This window comes from Strix uralensis, chromosome 2 (assembly GCF_047716275.1).
Source record: "Strix uralensis isolate ZFMK-TIS-50842 chromosome 2, bStrUra1, whole genome shotgun sequence".
Taxonomy (NCBI): domain Eukaryota; kingdom Metazoa; phylum Chordata; class Aves; order Strigiformes; family Strigidae; genus Strix; species Strix uralensis.
Window position 1 is genome coordinate 119,569,097 of NC_133973.1, and position 20,852 is coordinate 119,589,948.

Genomic DNA, 20,852 nt, shown 5'->3' on the forward strand with positions numbered 1-20,852 from the left:
TGTACCCTATATCTTCTGCATTTTTCTATAAATACTTATATGTGCACACAGAAGATTTCTCACTAGTTAATGTTAAATCTGAACTGTTTTCTGCAGATTTATTATTATGCTGATGCTAAGACCACACATACTACATACTCTAATGGCTTAGAGGTCTTGCAGTTTTCAAATGGACAAATAGGTAAAGAAATCATCCTACCCAACCAACCCTCAAAATTGCTGCCCATATATATACACCTCTATTTATGTAATAAGCATATTGTCTCAAAATACATTTCAGAGAAGCATTATCCTGATGGCAAGAAAGAAATTACTTTCCCTGATCAAACTATTAAAAATTTATTTACGGATGGGCAAGAAGAAAGTATATTTCCAGACGGTACTATTATTCGTATTCAGCGGTAAGCTTTAACTTTTCAGGTACCCTAGCTTGTTGGTGGGAAAGGAGCAGTTAGGGCTCACTGACAGAGACAGTATAGGGTGACAGATCTGTTTCTAGAAGTTTAACAGTACAGTATATTCAAATGTAAACATATATTCGCTTTTGTAGATTTTTTGGTTTTTTGTAGCTTGGAGGAGAAATAAAGACTGAATGCCTGTGTGTCTCTTCTCATACCCTAACCTGAGATTCTTCTGATTTGTGTGTAATTCTAGAGAACATGTGAGAACCCAGCTGGTGTGGCAAGCAGGTTTGACTGACAGCTGATAACTGAAAGTGCTCAAAACATTAAGTTTTAAACTTCTCTTGGACTGTTGCAGCAATAGATTTAATGCAGCGAAAGTGCAGTAGAGACTCTCAAGTATAAAGAAGTCATGTCAGTTTTGCAGAAAGAGGTTTTTGAGCATCAACCAGCTGAGATAATATTTAAAAACCCCAGGCTTTTCACAAATACTGTATTTTTGAAGTTCCTTCATTTAGGCTTGCATATTTAATGTTTTTTTCTGAGATTAGGCTTAAGCCTATGTATAGTACTTTATGTAAGTGGTTTTTTTGAAAAAAACCCCACTTATATACATTTATTTAATGCAGAGATGGAAGCAAAACTATAGAGTTCAATAATGGCCAGAGAGAACTACACACATCACAGTTCAAGAGACGGGAGTATCCAGATGGTACTGTCAAGACTGTGTACATGAATGGACAGCAGGAAACAAAGTATGTCTCTGGGAGAGTAAGAGTGAAAGACAAGGATGGTAACATTATCATGGACGCGAAGTTGTAGATAATGTCAAAACTGTTGGAAGTGACAGTACATCAGCAAAAATAATGTATATTCCTGTAAACAAGAAGAGAAACCCCTTTAAGCTTGTTGTGTATATACTGTTTATAGTTTTCCTGAAATAAATTTATTTTTCAGTGGGTGTTAATACATCAGATCTTTTTCTATTTTTTTCCTATTTCTAATTTTAAGCAGCAGTTTGATTGTCACGTGTAGTTTAAAGGGTGGGGGTTTTTTTAAATGCTCAGCTGTCAGTGGAAATTCATCAAACAGCTGTAGATTACCTTAGTTTAGACATCTAAGATGAAAGATTCTTAAGTCCACACTAAAAAGTTGTGCTGCTAGAACCCCTGTTGTGGAGAAATACAGCAGAAGGCCAGATTTAAGAGTCTGGGTATTAGTTTACTTATTGCTTAAGAGTAAACAGTATTCCTTTTCATTTAGCCTCAGGCTATTCTTCCCTCATAACCTTATTTTTTCTTCATCTCACAGTTAGGAGGCAACAGCATTAGCAGACCCCAGAGTCTATTCTGTAAACTGCTCTTCCACATTCATAAGGCTAAGACAGGTGAGACTGCAGGACAGGTAAATGCTCCAAGCTACTTAGAAACCTGGGAAAAAAACACGAGAAATCAACAAAGGTCATCTCATCTAATTCTTCCACCTAAAAGACAAGTCAGCTTAAAAATGCCTGTTAAGATTCTGCAGTATCTATCTATAAGCACAGTGGTACTGCTAGAGTGTCTGCTCTAACTCCATTGTAGTAGATGCTGAAATATTTTTCTTTCTCTTGCACGGTAGAAGATACTGTCTTCCCCTTGTCCGTCTCTGCCCCCCCTTCTACTCAGTGAAAGCAAGCACTCTAGTTACTGTGCCTGTGCCCTTTTTTACTCAAGGGGTGAATTGACTTGCAGTAGTGGGAACTATGCTCACTTGCAACTAGAAGTTGCTTGGTGGGGTGGATAGGCAGGTCCTGGCAATTTCAAACAACAGCTCTTACTTAATTCAGGGCTAAGTCCCTTTCATGATGATTGATAAGCAAGTTTGTTTGGGGTTTTTTTAAATGAAAATAAGGAAAGAAATGAATTTTGAAGACAGCATGACAGCTCTATAGGGTATTTGCAACAGCATGTAGCATACCAGACTATGTGCTAAAACTGTGAAAGAATCCTTCCACTGCTAGTATAGACTCCACTGCAACACTATACCAAGGGAAGCTTTGTACACTTGCTTTCCGGTGATCTTGAGGGAAGAGATGTAAGGGTTTGTGTGTATGTGCACAAACTGAAACACAGGAGCTTCCCTCTGAACATCAAGAAACGCATTTTTACTGTGAGGGTGATGGAGCACTGGAACTGGTTTCCCAGAGAGGTTGTAGTCTTCATTATGCATGCTTTTTTCCTTGATAATCTAGACAAAATTCTTTATGGGGAGACTGAAACAAGCGGTAAATGTAAAGGATATACTATGCTAGTACAACAGAGACATCCAAAGAAACCTTACATACTCTAGCAGTAAAGGAAAAAAAGCTTTCAGATGCATTCTGAGCAAAAACCTGTTTATTCCAACACTTTCAAGTGAACACTGCAGCTCCAGAAGTAGCAAGGACACCCAAAACACATCCATCTCATCATGACTGAAAACAGAGAACGGAGCAGTAATGCAAACATGTTCCAGAACAAAGATAGTAATGCTCCCCTACCCCCAACTGTTCACTCCCGATTCCAGACTCTAGTACTGGAGAGGTCTGTCACCAAATATGCCTGAAACATCAACAAGAGTTACATCACAATAATAAAACTATTATCTTCCCTCCAAGTCTACTAACAAGATACTAGATCAAGTGTGCCCAACATCTGCGCTTTATCTATTTCTTTAGTATTATACATTCATTCCATCTACTCTTATGAAAGGATATCACAGAACAATACTTAAGGTTCTAAGGTCAAAAGACTGAGATGTGATACAGTTTCACTATTTCAAGATTCAGAAGTGCTGAGAACATTATCTAACATCAATTAGAAGAGTCCTTATTAAATGGGAGAGAAAATACTTAACACAGAACTGGCCAGGAAATTTGAAAATCCAAGTCTCCAGTATTCTCCAGACAACACACACTGTAATGCTTTTCATTTAAAATATTCCATGTTTGACTAGACGTATGGACATCCATATGTTATCACGAATCTGTCTGAGAACAACTGGCATAGGACATTGAGATCAAATGCTGAAAATGAAGAAAACAATTATTTTTGATTGTTTGGGCAGGGCACACCACCACACATCAGGTTACCCTCTTCAGTTACTAGCAGCAAAAGCTGTTTCTGTTATATTGCCTTAGGGCTCTTTGTTTCAGTACCTCTTCGTTCTTAAAGCTATACTGTGGGCTTCAGTAATGTGTATATAAAGAGTTTTTTTTAACAGCATTTTATTTTATTAAAAGAGTGGAAGTGTGGGCAGAAGGGATTTAGAAAAAAATTCTAGTTGTCAGCATTACTAACAGTTCAAACTTTGCTTAAGACTCCTGAAATCATACCTTTGCAATGGTATGAATTTGCAGTTCATATTCACGTCACTCATCCAAATCGGCAAGTCCCATTTCTATCAGTTTCATATGAACTAGATTTTCATCATCATACAAAGAAATGGTGACCTCTGGCGAAACAGCCTGAAAATCAGAAGTTTGGACAGAGTTTTGACAGTAACAGATTGAAATCCCAAGCTAACCAACAGTAAAAGTTACTTTACTGGCTATACTCACTGCCTAAATGGAACTGTGAATATACAAAGAATATTTCTGGTTTCAAGTAAAGGGAACTGGTTTTAAAATAACAGGAATGCTCAGAAACTTCTCTGCAGAATTAAGAAGAGCACTGCATGATTTTCTCTCTTCATCTGCATTTTTTCATGGTAAATGGTTCACAATTTTAAATGATGAGGGTTCACAATAATACAAATACTCAGAAATTATACTCAGTGCTAGTAAAAATTCTAGGCTGAGCAAGAACTAGGAGGAAAAAAGAAAGTGTTTCTCACAATTATGTAAGCAGAGAGCCGTTTTCCTTCAACGTGCTCCATCATAGCCCACAATGCTTCCATACTCCATTCTGGAGAATAAGGAATTCTTTCCACGTTTTTGTCATATAAAGCAGGTTTAAATCCAGCCAACAGAACTTGTACTGCCTGAACAGGATACTTCAGCAGGTAAGTTGGTATGTGACGCAATCTAAAACAAAAAATGTTTGCCTGCAACAATCCACCTGTCAAGCTGAACTGTCAGTATGAACATAAAGATAGCCTAATGGTTCATGCAGTAGATTTATGGTGCGGGAACTGGGGTCAGAGTCCCTGCTCTCCAGTAACATGCTGCTGTCAGACCAAACGATCCATCGGGTGGGGCTAGGCCCTCTGAAGGACCTCAGCACAGTAACCATCAAGAAGCAGGCCAGTATCACACAGACCCCTCAGCCCACCAGGCACACTGGCTCCCCATTACAATGCCTGGGGAGGAATCTCAAGGGCCTAATACAGATTTGAGCACAGGAATCACAATGCTGATCCAAATCTGGTGCGTCTGGACAATGACATAGACCTTTATGGCCCAAAGTGATTCACACCTCGATGTACTCTACACATGCTACGGGAAATGGGTACTTTAGTTTTATATTATCATGTCTCCATTCTTCTGAAGCATGGGAATGGGGAAGCAGAGCAGGAAGTGCAACCCTGAAGTAAAACACACACACTCTCTCTCATGACCCTAGTAGTCTGTGAAGCAGGAAATCTGTTCAAATTCCCATTTTGCCTCATCTTCAGCAAGGACCTGCAGATTCCCCAACGAGCTCAAGAGCAAGTCAATGTGATTAAGCAATATATACATAAAGTGAAAGTGCTCCAAGAGAGAAAATTCAGACAAGCTTAGGGGACCCTAAAAGCCTGGGGTGTTTTGAGACACTTAGCTGACATCTGTGTGTCAGCACAGGAGCAGTTCCTAGAGAGGCTTAGCACCACGCAAAACAGGGATTTGAACTTCCATTTTCCACACAAGCAAAGGGGGGTGCGTCCCACTCAGATACTCCCTTATCTTATTCCCCAGCTGTCCTATGTGCAGATTGCAGTTGCACAGGATCAGAGGATTTGCTTGTGCATTTGGAGGGCTCAGTCCCTATTTTGTGTAAGCTTCTTGGGTGCAAAAGCAGATTATAAACCTGAGCCTCCTTCACAGGTTAAGTAACCTGCAGATGATGGAGAAATCTGGTATTATAATAATGGGCTTCTCAGAACAACCTAAGAAAGAGAAGCAGCTGCACAACCCCGTACCCTGCAGACAGAAATTACTTAACCAGCCAATCAACCTTCTCTCCAACTAAAATCTAATGCTAAATTATTATTATATAGTTATATAAAAATAAATAATGTTAAAATACACATATTTAAAGTATGTATTTTATAATCTAAGTATATACATAAATACACACATATACATTATACATGCGTTTTTTTCTTATGTATTTACCTGCTTCTTGGGACAACTAAGAAACTACCATAGTCAACAAACTGAACCAGGATATTAACAGGGTCAGATTCTTCAACGGAGAGGAGCTTTGCTCTATACCATAAACCATCCTGGTATTCTACAAGGCAAGGCATTCCTGTAGAAATAAAAAACCCAACATAAACCACCCCAAGATATACTCACAGTGCAGTACAAACTAACTGAATTTGAAAATACATCTTACTTCATGACCGAGATTTTTTTCTTCCTTCTCTAATTCATGCTATTATTTTGCTCTATGCATTCTCCAATTCTCTCTGAACTCCAATTCACAATCATTAGTATGCAATTTAAGTCAAGTTTCTCTACCTCACATGGCAACGATAAGAACTAACAGAAAATTGCTTGGTAAAGACAGAGATCCAAACTTTTTAACATTTAAACTTTTCAACTTTGACTCATTTGCACATTTCAGTTAGTAAACAGATTGATCTGTGAGAGAATAGACAATAGTCTGGAGGACACAAGGCAGATGCTGCCTAAAACCTCAACCAGAATTTTACTAGTTGGTAGAACCAAATACTAGCAATAACTGGTTTCTTCACAAAGTTTTAGACCCACATACTTTACGTTATTTTAGGCCCAACAGCTGTGGGCAAAAGAATTTAAGCCCATCTTTTTGCCTAAATGGAGAAATACACAATTAAAGTGAAGTGATGCTCTTCAGCATTCACATAATTTCTAATTCTTGGTAACATGATTTTCTGTACATAATTTATATCTTTTGAATATTTACTAGCAAGATTTTCACAGTTACAGCTTCAGTGACAGTCACCTTAAAGGAAGTTTTATTACTGCCATATGCAGTCTAAACTCAGTTCATCAGATTTAAGAGGCATCAGAAGTCTGAGTTCTTTCCTTCATTTTCCAGTGGAACAGAATGACACAGAAGTCTCAGTTTCGTGAAAAGTAAAACCATATGATTAAATTATATGATTATACTGTAGTGTTACTCCTTACCCTCCAAAAGTTTTATTTAAAGATACACGGAAATATCATTATTCCTATTCTTCAGGAAGAATTTCAGGCTTTTTGTACATCCACATGAAACAACAGGGAAAATAAACACACTAATATACCTCTTTGGAAGTAAGTTAGAAGAGGAAGAGACTCCACACTTTTATTGCACCACTTCAGGGCTTTATCAAGACTCTCCAACTTCGAGTCACAGCTGGTATCTCCTTCTGTGGCAGCCTGCTTCATAAGGTTCTTAGAAGGATCAAGGCAAATATATACCTACTCAAAGAAAAGGCTCTCACATTACAATTTTTGCAGATAACTTAGAACCGTCAAATTCCATCAGTGATCAAGGATTATTAGAAGATTACTTGTTCCCATCTTTGAAAGGTTTAGCACATCCTTGCTCCCCTTTCTTCTTTCCTCAATTTATGAATAATTTCCTATTCACACAAAATTTTTTCCAGAAACAGAAGAGAGTCATGATTTATTAACACCACATATCAATGTCAAAAATAAGAATTAAAGGAATGTACATATACTAGAGAATATACCCATATAAGATTTCACAGCTGTGTCTTATTAGGATTCCTCCCTCCTGCTACTTGGTAAATAATCTCACTTCATAATATCAAGCCGAAGATTAAAGTTAATGAAAGAAGAACTTTTGAAATGGTGTTTTGTTTGCTATGCAAAGACATTCCATTCACCTAATTTATAACTGGGTCATCAGTATAACGCTGTAGGTCAAGGAAATAAAAGTTTAAACAACATGCATAGGTGAATTAAAATCTATGTAATATGTAATAGCTTCCAAATGAAATGTCCTTTTTTTTTTTCCCCCCAAACAGAGCCATTTCAGAACATGACGATATTCTACTAATAGTCCAAATAAATTAATGAGTAGGTTATTTTTTTTTTTTTTTTATAAACTCAGCATTCTAATTCACTAGCCAGGAAGAAAATTAATTTTAATTTTCTGATTTGTACACAATATAATCAAGCTGTAACTCCCATCATGCAACTGCTCCTTAAATCTACAGGAGTCCAGAGCAGTACGTAGAGTTCACAACTATACCCCGTCATCAAAAGCAAGAGCTCAAATCATTTGCACAAAAGGAACCAAAAAATATTCAATATAAAGTTTCTCCTGTAAGAGAGGAAGCAGAATACATAATTTAAGAAAAGCCCTTTTTATGCTATCCAAACGCTTCCATCTTGTATTTAGTCAAAACAGTTGTATATTATAGAATCATTTAGGTTGGAAAAGACCCTTAAGATCACTGAGTCCAACTGTTAACCTAGCACTGCCAAGTCCACCACCAAACCATGTCCCTAAGCACCACATCTACATGTCTTTTAAATAGCTCCAGGGATGGTGACTCAACCACTTCCCTGGGCAGCCTTTTCCAATGCTTGACAACCCTTTCAAGTGAAGAAATTATCCCTAACATCCAATCTAAACCTGCCCTGGCAGAATTTGAGGCCTTTTCCTCTTGACCTATCACTTATTACTAGGGAAAAGACACTGACACCCACCTCATTACAACCTCCTTTCAGGCAGTTGTAGAGAGTGATAATGTCTCCCCTCAGCCTCCTTTCCTCCAGGCTAAACAATCCCAGTTCCCTCAGCTGCTCCTCATAAGATTTGTGCTCTACACTCTTCACCAGCTTTGCTGCCCTTCTCTGGACACGCTCCAGCCCCTCAATGTCCTTCTTGTAGCGAGGGGCCCAAAACTGAACACAGTATTCAAGGTGCAGCCTCACCAGTGCTGAGTACAGGGGGACCATCCCTTCCATAGTCCTGGTGGCCACACTATTTCTGATACAAGCCAGGGTGTTACTGGCCTCCTTGACCACCTGGGCACACTGCTGGCTCACATTTAGCTGGCTGTCGACCAATGCCCCCAAGACTGTTTCTGCCAGACACCTTTCTGGCCACTCTTCCCCAAGCCTGTAGCCCCGCATGAGGTTGTTGTGCCCCAAGTGCAGGAACTGGCCTGTTGAACCTCATACCATTAGCCTTGGCCCATCGCTCCAGCCTATCCAGATCCCTCTGTAGAACCTTCCTACCCTTGAGCAGATTAACCCTCCCACCCAACTTGGTGTTGTCTGCAAACTGAGGGTGCACTCAATCCCCTTGTCCAAATCACTGATAAAGATACCAAACAGAACGGGCCCCAGTACAGAGCCCTGGGGAACACCACTTGTGGCCAGCTGCCAACTGGATTTAACTCCATTCACCACAACTCTTTGGGCCCGGCCATCCAGGCAGTTTTTCACCCAGCTAAGAGTACACACGTCCAAGCCAAGAACAGCCAGTTTCTCCAGGGGAATACTGTGGGAAATGGTGTCAAAGGCTTTACTGAAGTCCAGGTAAACAACATCAACAGCCTTTCCTTCACCCACTAAGTGGGTCACCTTGTCATAGGAGATCAGGTTCCCATCTGGCCCCATGGACTTGTGTGTGTCTAAGTGGTGTAGCAGGTCACTAATGATTTCCCATTGGATTATGGGCTTCATTCTCCTCCCCATCCCTGTCTTCCAGCTCAGGGTGCTGGGTACCCCAAGAACAACTGGCCTTACTACTAAAGACTGAGGCAAAGAAAGCATTAAGTACCTCAGCCTTTTCCTTACCCTTTGTCACTATGTTTCCCCTTGCATCTAATAAAGGATGGAGATTCTCCTGAGCCCTCCTTTTCTTGCTAATGTCTTTATAGAAACATTTTTTATTGTCTTTTAAGGCAGTAGCCAGATTAAATTCTAGTTGGGCTTTGGCCCTTCTATTTTCTCTCTGCATAAACTCACGACATTCTTGTAGTCTCCTGAATTGCCTGCCCCTTCTTCCAAAGGTCATAAACTCTCTTCTTTTTTCCCCCCGAGTTCTAGCCAAAGCTCTCTGTTCAGTCAGGCCAGTCTTCTTCCCCACTGGCTCGTCTTTTGGCACATGGGGACAGCCTGCTCCTGCACCTTTAAGATTTCCTTCTTGAAGAATGTCCAGCCTTCCTGGACTCCTTTGTCCTTCAGGACAGCCTTCCAAGGGACTCTGTCAACCAGGCTCCTAAAAAGGCCCTCTGGTCCACGGTAGGAGGTTCTGCTGACCCCTCTCCTTACTTCTCCAAGAATCTAAAACTTGTATCATTTCATGATCGCTATGCCCAAGACAGCCTCCAACCATCACATGACCTACAAGTCCTTCTCTGTTTGCAAACAACAGGTCTAGCGGGGTGCCTTTCCTAGCTGGCTCACTCAACAGCTGTGTCAGGAAGTTATCTTCCACACACTCCAGGAACCTCCTAGAGTGTTTCCTCTCTGCTGTATTGTATTTCCTGCAGACATCTAATAAGCTGAAGTCCCCCACAAGAACAAAGTCTAGCAGTCATGACACTTCTTCCAGCTGCCTGTAGAATATTTCATCTGCCTCCTCATCCTGGTTGGGTGGTCTGTAACAGACTCCCACCATGATTATCTACCCTGCTGGCCTTCCTCCTGATTCTTACCCATAAACACTTAACCCCATTGTCACCATCGTCAAGCTCTAGACAGTCAAAACACTCCCTAACACACAGAGCTGCTACACCACTTCTCCTTCCTTGCCTATCCCTTCTGAAGATTTTATAGCCATTGATTGCAGCACTTCAGTTATGCAAGTCACCCCAGCATGTTTCCGTGATGGCAACTATATCATAGTTTTCCTGCTGCACAATGGTTTCCAGCTCCTCCTGTTTGTTGCCCATGCTGTGTGCATGTAATTCGGTTGGACTATTGATCCCACCACCTTTTTCAGGGGAGAAGCCCCAATTCCTACATGATCGTTTTCAGGCACTTCTGTGGTTTCTAACATAATCCTTTTGTCTTTGCTGGATCTCCATGGATCTCCATCCCCTACCTCCACTGAGATGGCAGACCAAAGGACCTTGCTAGCACACTGTCCCTTTAACACTGGCATGCCACCCCAGGCTTATCTTCAGTGAGCCTGGTTTTATTCCTTCCCTCCTTCAAATCTAGTTTAAAGCTCTTTCAATAAGCCCTGCTAAGTTCTACGCAAAGATCCTTTTCCCCCTTTGAGACAGGTGTACCCCATCTGTTGCCAGCAGGCCTGGTGTCATGTAAACTGACCCATGATTGAAAAACCCAAAATTCTGCCGGTGACACCAGGCTCAGAGTCAGGTATTGATCTGCTGATTCTTCCTGTTTCTTTCCTCATCATTCCCTGCAACTGGAAGGATAAAGGAGAACACTACTTGTGCTCCTGATCCCTCAACCAGTCATCCCAAGGCCCTGAAGTCTCTCTTGACTGCCCTCAGATTTCCTGTTGCAACTTCATCACTGCCTATCTGAAAAATCAATAATGGATAATGTGTATTATACAATGTACTAATGGATATGTACACTATACATCTGGTTTTTTTAAGATGTGTATACTCAAGTGAATTAGTGGGGTGAATTTATATTAGACCACGATGCTGAATTTAAAACAAGCACTTCAGTACTATAAAACCTGTTATTTGGTTTACAGATTTACCAAAACAATGCACATAATATAAAACAATCCACTTAAAAGTGTTGGATTCACTAGTGATTAACACAATCAGCTTCTCACTGCTTCCTGTTCTCCTATTTCATCACTCAGAATTCAAAGTCCACATAGGAATCTTTTATTTGGTCAATGAATGTTACATTCCGCCTTTTGCCTGGGAGACTACTAGAGGGAAGCTGTGTGGGTTTACACAAAAATCAACAATCAATTATTGACCAAAGACAGTAAAATACAACTGTAGCACCCAGAAAACGTTCACATTGCTATACAATGTTCCAGTAATTTAATTTTTGGAGAATAAAGAGATAAACCATTACTGTTCTGCCAAGTTAAAATCCAATGACCTCTTTTCTTATTATACAATCGAGTAGTACCAGACTGCAGTACCGTAATTCTTAAAATTATTTTTTTTTTTTTTTAGGGAAATATTCAGTATTTATTTCTCTGTCCCCACCCAAGAGGGTATTTCAAATAAGAGTTCATTCAGATAGTTGCACTGTACAACCATCTGCATCAGTAACTCAGAAGCATTTTGCAACCTTACTAATACTTTACTATATTATCTAAAATTGTAAGCCATGATTTCCTTTTCACCAGCATGATGGGACTGCAACATTTCCTGTCTGCAACATATATGAGATGTTTACAAAACATACCTCCTTAGGGGACACCAAATGGGTAACTCTGACAGGAAAGGTCTCTCCTGAAATAGGCAGCGATGGCAATATGTATGAAGGCAAAACAGGAACATCTTCAAGTAGCTCCTAGACCAAGAAAGACCTTAGTCAAGCATCATATTTAGTTAACAAAATGGAAACTAGCTTTGGTATAATTTCTGGTTCAAAGGAGTGATCTAATAATGTAAACAGTGTGTCCTTGATGAAAAAAATACTAATCAACATTTCCTTTCAATACTTACTAGGTTTTTAAAAAAGCTTTAGCTAAAACATAACAGAACTAGCTAATGAACACTTAAAATATGAAGAATTTATCATTGAAATGATCCTAATATATTGATTTGCTAACTTGATTGCTGTTAATTCAAAAATGCATTAAATATGGAATTCCGTTTAAAGAGAGAAAATATTTAGAAAGAAAAACTAAAATAATAGCAATTAATTGGCACAGATTAACCTGAATGCCATACCCAATGTTACTGCAGTTTACCAGTGCAAGTTATCCCTTAAGAGAACAGCAAAGGATAATTTAACTCCTTAGTCACCAGAACTATCTCTCCTTCAAAAAGAACAGATTTTTCAAAGTACAGATACTTATTGTCTCAGTAGCAGAGAGTGTTCCATTGTGTCTTCTTCTAGAATCATGTATTTTACAGTTGGCTTTCTACATGCCATGAACTCATTTGGTTCATGACAAAATAAACCTTGGTGCATTAAATTATACCTTTATAAGGACGTATAGCACATAGCTCAGATGGATCATAGGTCATGGATACAGCTTCTATTCTCTCTTGTACTAAATTTGATACATTACAAAAAGTACAATTTCTCTAAAATACATTTTAGTTTTAGACATCTACTTGATGAACAGTTTCAGTTATGCCCAGAACAGAAAGTGAAAGCAACCAGATATATAACTGCAAAATAAAGCAGTAAATTCTGACCCCTCTTCCCCCGGCATGATCTGACATACGATAAAGTAAAAAAACCATTATATTCCTCAGACTTAACTAGGAAAAAACAGTTTTGCCATTGAAAGCATGTACTCCTAAGATTAAAAAGAAAAAAATCAATCTTGATAAATACTAGTAAAGAAAGGATGTCTAAATATATCATAGATACACACAAACTAAATGCCAGATCTCTGCAAAACAATCAGGAACATTGTGACAGGCCACCTGACCACACCTGGCTCTAAAGATTCAACTTAAATTTCAGCTCATTCCCAACTGAGCACTGCATGTAGCTAAGCTGGGTATCTCAGTCAGCTCTTGTGCATGTCTTTGAAAAAAAAACTACAGTCACATTTTTGTTGTTAATGTTAACAGACTTTTCTTATTGTCAGTAGATTGGTTACTGCTAGATCTACCACATGTAGGCACAGACAGTCCAGTTGTAAATACTGTGCTAAAAAGAGGTTCTACCAAGACATCTTTAGGAGTTACCTATTTCAAACAGTTGTCCCTCACCCTTTGTCTCTGTATCTATTCTTTAACAATCTAAATATGGCTTACATTCCTTCCTACATCTGTAAAGCCAGAGCAGAAATTATGTATTTTTAATACATACACATCACTGTATACTTAAGGCAACACAAGAGTGCTTTTCAGCATGAAGAATTTAATCCAAACTAAGTAAATGGCAGGCTGCAGTGCAGTGTGTTATGTAGTATTTCCTTCTCTACCACACAGTAGTGTGAGGCATTAAAGACATCTTTAGAATGATGAAGACCAAAGTGACAGTCTGGCAAGTCTGTTTCTGTATTTCGCTGAAAGAGACAGAGTATCTTACACTTTACTCTCCCACTGACAAAAGGGAAGTGGAAAGAAAGGGCTTTCTGTCTAGGTGTTCGCAGAACGCTTTTCCACTAATCTTGTTGCAAACATCAGTGACAGAACAGGTCTTATTGGTGTCAGAGATAGTGGGACTTATGACCCACACAGCTGGCCTTCAAACCACATGGCTGGCCTTCAACATATGTCCACAGTCATTTGACATCCCTGTCCTTCCTTCAGGCTTGTCCTGATAAATTCCTAATAAGGAAACAGCAGCTTAGGGCATCTGGCAGGTCTTTTAGTCATACAGATGATTGGTTTTAGAGGAAATTGCCTATTTATAAGTGAGGAATAGGGACAGGAATAAGCCTTCCTGCAAGCTGAAGTGCCAAACCACATAGCAATCTCAGTGCTGGAATGTGTTATGATGCATGCAGCACTGCAACACCAACTGCAGCATCGGCCCTCATCTATCATGGAAGTCCATGCAGAATCAGAGGAGGAATTAGCCCCTTGTACACTGCTGCTTCTGCCTAAACATTTCTCTCTGTGAGTGAAAAGACAGAGACTCTCTCTGTAATAGCTGGCAGGCTGAGCAGGTCCTGGTGATGCTGAAAGTGTTCTGATGACTACAAGTCAGTAACATCAAAAATGGCTTTGCATGAAGTCTTTTCAGCATTGTCTTTGTTGACATTCAGAAGGCAGGTGTTAACTGAATGAATATGGCTAATATGTCAACAGCAGTCTGAAGCACATCTCTCCTCTGAACTAAACTAAGACTTCAAAAAAAAAAAAACCCCAGCATTGGCATTTTCAGGGGTGGATTAAGATATAACAGTGTCGCCAAGGCTTCTCTCAGATTATGATCTTAAAATCTGCAGACTTCAAATACCTCACTGTAAAGGGGCTGATATGCAATGCAGTTAAACACAAAAATAGTCTGTACAAGGAATTTTGAATTGATTTTGGTTGAGATAGCTGGAAATGGTTTGTAGTGAACTGCTGTAGAAAAAGCAGTTCTAAAAATTATACTGTTAGTTAAGCCTGAACTCAGAATGAAGAGATTAAAAACTTGACTATCAAATGAAGCGAGGTCATAGTCCCCCATGTCTCAATATACAAGCAAAAGGCAGCACCTAGCTACTCAGTTCTGACTCACAGTAGTACAGGAACAAACAAAACCAAACAAAAGCTTGCCACGCATGGGGTTCTGGCGTATTCCCCAATATTCTGCTGCCTAATATTAACAAAATTACAACACTCACAGAACAGAATACAGTCCTTATCAGATTACTTACCTGAAAACACACACTTGGAGCAATGAAAAAAAGTTACAAACTATAAAATAACAACATATATAATGGCTAGACTTTATATAGTCATAGTATCCTTTAGTCAGTGCAGTGTATCAGTTGGCTTATGAGGATAGCTGCTTAGCCTCTACAGCTAAACCCAGAGCTGACTGTCTGAATGAATGTTCTCAATGCGGCATGCTTCCCGCTTCTACTGTTCCCAAGGTTCTGATCCTGGAACCAGCTTGAGCTCTGGATGCTTTGCTCCTTTTCTGGTCCACAACTGAACACCTCTGGCACTCATTTTCTTACAAATTGTTCTGGATCACTTATTCCTGGACTGGATCTTCTTAATGCTATATTCCTTGCAGAAAGCATTCCAGGCTTTCTGAATGCTTCTTGCTTACAACCTTCTTACACGGCTTTGTTTTCCAAATTTCATTTTTGTTTTAAGGGTACAATTTCATTTCAAGATCCGTATTTAGTTTGCTGAAAGTTGTGTTGTGCTGACTTTATGAAAATGCAACAAGAGACTGATTTACAATTAGGTTTTCCATGGTTACTCAGTTCTAAAACAGACTGAGAGATTTTTCTAACTGCATCACAAGCCCACTGGCACACATGCCAAGACTTACATCAGCAGTGACAGCAGCGTACTCTGTATTGTAAAATTATTTTCTGAAGCACAGACTCATGTTGGAAAGAAAAATACATTGTCAGGCTTAAACAGAATTAAGAGAAAAATGCAACAACAAAGCCTTAGTAATTTAAATAAACCTGATCCTCAGATTTCAAGAAAAAAAAAATCCGATTTTTATGTATTAAGACAATGAAGTTCGGTGAAAATTTCAATCCTCTTCTAAAGAACACCAGATGAACATCCCAGACACTTGGAATAAAGAACCTCAATAACTCCCTTAGAAATCACTAGGTTTATGTTGAAATATTTGATTCAATTTACTTCTGCACATCTCCATCCTTGGATATATTTCTATGATTAACTAATACATTCAAGTGATAAAAATATTACCCTATTCCTATCATTTTAAGCTTCAGAGGAACACAAAAATGAATTGGACTTTAAAAGAGAAATGCAAAAATCTCTTTTCAGTAAGGAGTCCAAAAGAATAAACTCTTGGCAATTCGCTATTTCATACAATCTTATTAACACATTGTATCTACATGTGCTATCCTGCAGTTTTACTGCTGTTTACATCACAAAACTGTACAGAAATATAAAAAGAATTAACAAATCAAAGGTCACAACAAGCAACTGAGTAATGTTTTTAATGTCAGAGTAACAGCAAAAGACACACACATACAAATCTCACCAGCTTCAGTATGTCCTCACAATCTTCAGCAACACAGTACTTCTGGCATGCCATGAAAGAAGAAAGCGAGACTCCACCAACATACAGCTTGATGGACAATTTGCCCCATGGGTTATTTGGTAATTCCTATTTACAAAAGACAAAAAAATATTACAACAGTAATAGCATGACTGAGGTTTTAGAAATAGCGACCAGGAAATTCAAACCTGTCATTCCTGTACACACCATGCTCATTCATCAAAGATACAAAACAAGTAAGGATGGCTATTAACATCAGTTATGACACAAATGGGAATATATTTATTTCTGGAGTGGTAGCACTGACTACTCATTCTAACACTGAAACATTACCCCGTATTTGCTCACTCAGCAATAAACCCCCCTCTTTCACAATTCATCAGTAGAAATTAAAACTATGTGAAATTGCAGGTTTTCAGACAATATAGATTATGTGTTTCCCTATAACATTAATATATTAATTTAAGCATGTCCATACTTAATTATGCCAAATTTTATCACTTAAAATTGAAGAGTTTATGCTGTTGGCATGTAGGCTGCTTGTCAGAATGACAACACAGAATACAAACAGGACCAAAAAATATTAGTATCTCTAAAGGGCACATGTGAGGCCTGAAACTATAACAAAGGTAAAGTCACAGGAGAAGTAACTTTAGTTTTGGATTTGTTTTGTCTAGGAAATACATTTACTGCTATACTCCTTCACCTATTATTCTTAATGCAAGTTAAAAGGAAAAAAAAAAGAGAGAACAAAAAGTAAGCCTCATTCCACATCTATGAACAAATTAACCTACCTGAACGTGTATTTCAACCTCTTCATTTGTAAGTATCTCTTGAAGGCAAACTATTGCATCCTGCTGCCAAAAATTTCCCATCTATTTGGTGAAAAGCAAGAAACTCCCACACGTTAAGATGCTGACAAGTAATACTCTTACTATTTTTAACACAGTAAGATGAAAATACATGACTAACATTGAAAAGCTTACCTGAAAGCACACTTCATTAGTTTGTCTACAACAGTTTAAACATTATCTGCTATTTGGTACACTAAAACTTACCTTGTGACAAAGCTGACCAGCAATTTTCAGGTCCTTAAGTGGCTTATAGAAAGAGATGCTGCTTGCCAAGTCTAACCTTTACTGTATACATAATAATGTATGTGTGCGCAATTACCCAAAACATAACCCAAAGATACAGAATTGCACTCAGACAATATAAAACACAGGATGAACATTTTTTATTCCCTGCAATATCTGTTTCCCTCCCAACCCGTAGGCTTATAAACCTGTCTTTCTTAACCTATCAGTTGAACTGCTTCCAGCAAAAGTTTTTCTTTAAAAATAAGTTGAAAAGTAAGCTAGTCATTTCAGTAATTCACATTTACTCAATGCACCAATCAACTTTGAATAAGATGCGATGATATGTGAAGATGATATTTATACATCAATTATTTACTAACAAAAACCTCTAAAGCAATTCACTTGAATTAAGTTTAGCGTAACAGATTGTTTCCTACACAGCTGATTTCAGAATGATGGAAACATTTTTGCAGGACTTGAAGATTTAAGAAATCCAGGCCTTATTTCTTGTTGCTGCTATTGCAAAACTTCAGAGGATCATCCTGCCAACTACTAAAGTGTCTTGTCTCATAGAGATTTAATTCCAATGACAGCTGCTTTTGAAGCAGGGTCACTTCATAAACCAATCTGGCAGTTCCGGATAAAAGGCTGCCTTGCTCCAATGATCTTCATCAGCTATTCTCTGAACACTCATAGGCAAGAAAAAATACCAGCAACTAGTCTCAACCTTTGTATGACTAAACAGTCTATTGATTTGAGTAACTACCTACTAAAACATCTGCAAATCTACCATTACTCACTGGTACTGTCTTGTAGAGCTGACACGGTATGCAAAATGGAGGAATACCAGTATACAATGTAGTTGGATACAGATGACACTGAGGAATCCTCTCTGTGCAACCACGGTCTATGTATTGTACCTACATGAGAAGAAAAGCTTTCCTGAAACAATTGCTCTTTTTAAAATCAAGTTTAATATGAGAAAGCGTTCATTTACAGCATTCACTTTTCTGGAGGAAAAATAATGGTGTGCTGGTAAGTAGGTGATGTGACAAAGTGGAAATGAAGGAAAGCATTAAAAAACTGGTATGGCAGATTAGAAGTTCAGTTTCTAAACTTGTCTTGCAAGAGATCCTACCTTTTGTGTAACAACCTAGAGCAGTTTAAAATTGAAAGAAATAAAAAAATTGTGAGCTAGCACAATGTCAGACTTGCAAATCTACATTCAAAAAGCATGAACAGACTCAAGAGTTTAGATAAGATTAACTACTGATTAGAAAAAGTAGCTCCATACCTGTGCAGTGGAAAGAATTCAAAACAAAGACAGCCACTACTTTTTGGGTGGGGATAGGGTGGGGGGAAGCTAAACCTAAGTGTTTTCAAAGCATTCCACATACAGTAACAACAAAAACAGAAGAAGAAAAAAATCTAAAAGGGATTACTTACAGGTGATCAAGGGTAGCTTTTTAGTTAAGAACATTTATCATCACCAGGAAGACTATGGGAAAAATTGTGACAACTGAAATAGGTAGACAGAATTAATCTTTAAAATAAATGCAGAAATCAGGACAGTTATGTCACTTTTAAGCAGAATGAGCATCTGGATAGTCAGGTCAGCTGAATGAAAAAAGGTGTGATCATAAATTTATTTTAGAAGATTAGATTATTTGCCTTTTTTTTCTTAAACATACATGAGCACATGTTCGTGCAGACACACGCACACCATACAATCAAACTTACCTCGAGAGTATCACCACTGAGTTCTACAACTTTACCTCGATACCACTTGGTATCTGATCCTCTTACAACACAGGCTTCTCCCTTCTTCCAGCAGTAGGGCTCCAGAAGACCAAGACATTTGAAGTTATTTTGTATTTCAGTCATCAATTTCTCTAATGCCATTTCTGGGCGGGGGGGGGAAGAAAAAAGATAAATTCAGAATAGCCTACAACATATTAGTACAAATTATTTCAATCACTAAAACCCAACAGATTCAGATGAAGATATGTATAAACATAAAACACATGTGCTGCTCCATAAAATGTTTTCCAACACTGATACAATATGTATGTTCAACATCTAGTATATGCAAACATGTTACTACTAAAAAAGTAAACTGCATTTCCAATTGTGAAGCAGTTAGTAATTCTGGATTTTAATCTCAGAAAGTGTCTATAAATTTTGCAACTGACACCTTGGCAGCACTAATACAAGAGCCTGTCCATGAACAAGACAGTAGATTCCCAGAGACAGTGGTAGGACACCATGAAACACAAAGCAAGTGTCCAGAAGACCCTGTTCTGCTACGGGTACAGTCTATAGCAACAACACAGTCTTGGGCCAGTGGGGTACTGTACTTTGAATCTGATTATATGATCTAATAGTTAAATGTACTTGTAGAGTAGAAAAAAAAAGAAAAATTAATGCTCTCATATGGAAACATTTCTCTAAAGCACAATATATTCTTGTGGTACTGAAGACTGACACTGCATCTGTCAGATGAAAATGTACCTCTTTCAAACAGTACAAGCAGAAAATATTGTGAGATACAGAATAAGAGCCCGAGGAAACTGGGTACTGAGTTCACACTGAAAGAAAAAATCCAGTAATATTTTAGAACCAGGCTAACCTCTGAGAATCTTTAGGACTGTATCTTCATTATTATTAGTAAAATGTATCACAATCTAAACATTATAATATAAAGCAGTTGCTGCTTTACCCAATACCACCTAGAGAAAAGAGGCAAGTCACCTGCCCATCCATGCGCTTGGGGTTTTTTTGATTTCTTGGGAGAGTGGAAGGGCAGGGGAGCCGATTCTGATGGGTTTGATGACAGGGCACCCCATCCTGGAGTTTCCCTACTGGGAAGCTGTGGGAGCTCTCCCCAGGGCTGCAGGGTGAGGGGCGCATGGTCACGCTCCCCTCGTCCCCACGCCAAAGGCCTCATCACCTCCCGACAGCAATCCTCCCCCACAGCAATCTTCCACAACCATGCTCTGATACAGAACATGTATGCTGTAACACAAATCTGATATATTCTGATACACCAAATTTATAAGATTCAAAGACATAAATGTACTTTCTTCCATGTAATCTTACCAAGTGATTTCGGTATTATATAAATAGTTCCATCACATCCAACGCAACTTACTACAGCTTGAAAAATTTTCGCTTCAGGCATAATGGGGGATTTATATATTTCATCCATTCCTGAATGAAGCACTGACTTATATATTTTGCATGGTGTTTGTTCACTCTCTGAAACAGTGATATTTTCCTCTGGAGCAGCGCTGTTTCTTGCACATGCAGTTTCGGAATTACAACGATCCAGTTGTGTGTTCTCTTGCTCTAAATGTTCAAGGTGTTCCTTGGAGACTGAGCAAGCCACATCAGCATCAACAGTTCTAG

General features: G+C 38.7%; 2 protein-coding genes across 4 annotated transcripts in view; one reads left to right on the forward strand and one right to left on the reverse strand.

Annotated features, from left to right (window-relative positions):
- CPAP (centrosome assembly and centriole elongation protein) overlaps nt 1-1,368 on the forward strand; it is a 45,143-nt gene extending 43,775 nt beyond the window's left edge. For 2 of the 3 annotated variants that reach the window (XM_074860102.1, XM_074860103.1), the window contains exons 15-16: nt 97-401; nt 1,031-1,368. In XM_074860102.1, the coding sequence (XP_074716203.1) occupies nt 97-401; nt 1,031-1,223 (498 nt within the window). In that variant the 3' untranslated portion in view covers nt 1,224-1,368. The remainder of the gene's footprint in view (nt 1-96; nt 402-1,030) is intronic. The other variant, XM_074860104.1, reaches the window with a different exon arrangement.
- A 1,929-nt stretch (nt 1,369-3,297) lies between these two features.
- RNF17 (ring finger protein 17) overlaps nt 3,298-20,852 on the reverse strand; it is a 52,843-nt gene continuing 35,288 nt past the window's right edge. Inside the window, exons 27-37 of the mRNA XM_074860792.1 lie at nt 20,544-20,848; nt 19,185-19,348; nt 18,245-18,364; nt 17,160-17,240; nt 16,348-16,473; nt 11,929-12,033; nt 6,855-7,011; nt 5,737-5,872; nt 4,257-4,446; nt 3,757-3,888; nt 3,298-3,447 (exon numbers count right to left, since the gene is read on the reverse strand). Of these exons, the coding sequence (XP_074716893.1) occupies nt 3,793-3,888; nt 4,257-4,446; nt 5,737-5,872; nt 6,855-7,011; nt 11,929-12,033; nt 16,348-16,473; nt 17,160-17,240; nt 18,245-18,364; nt 19,185-19,348; nt 20,544-20,848 (1,480 nt within the window). The 3' untranslated portion in view covers nt 3,298-3,447; nt 3,757-3,792. The remainder of the gene's footprint in view (nt 3,448-3,756; nt 3,889-4,256; nt 4,447-5,736; nt 5,873-6,854; nt 7,012-11,928; nt 12,034-16,347; nt 16,474-17,159; nt 17,241-18,244; nt 18,365-19,184; nt 19,349-20,543; nt 20,849-20,852) is intronic.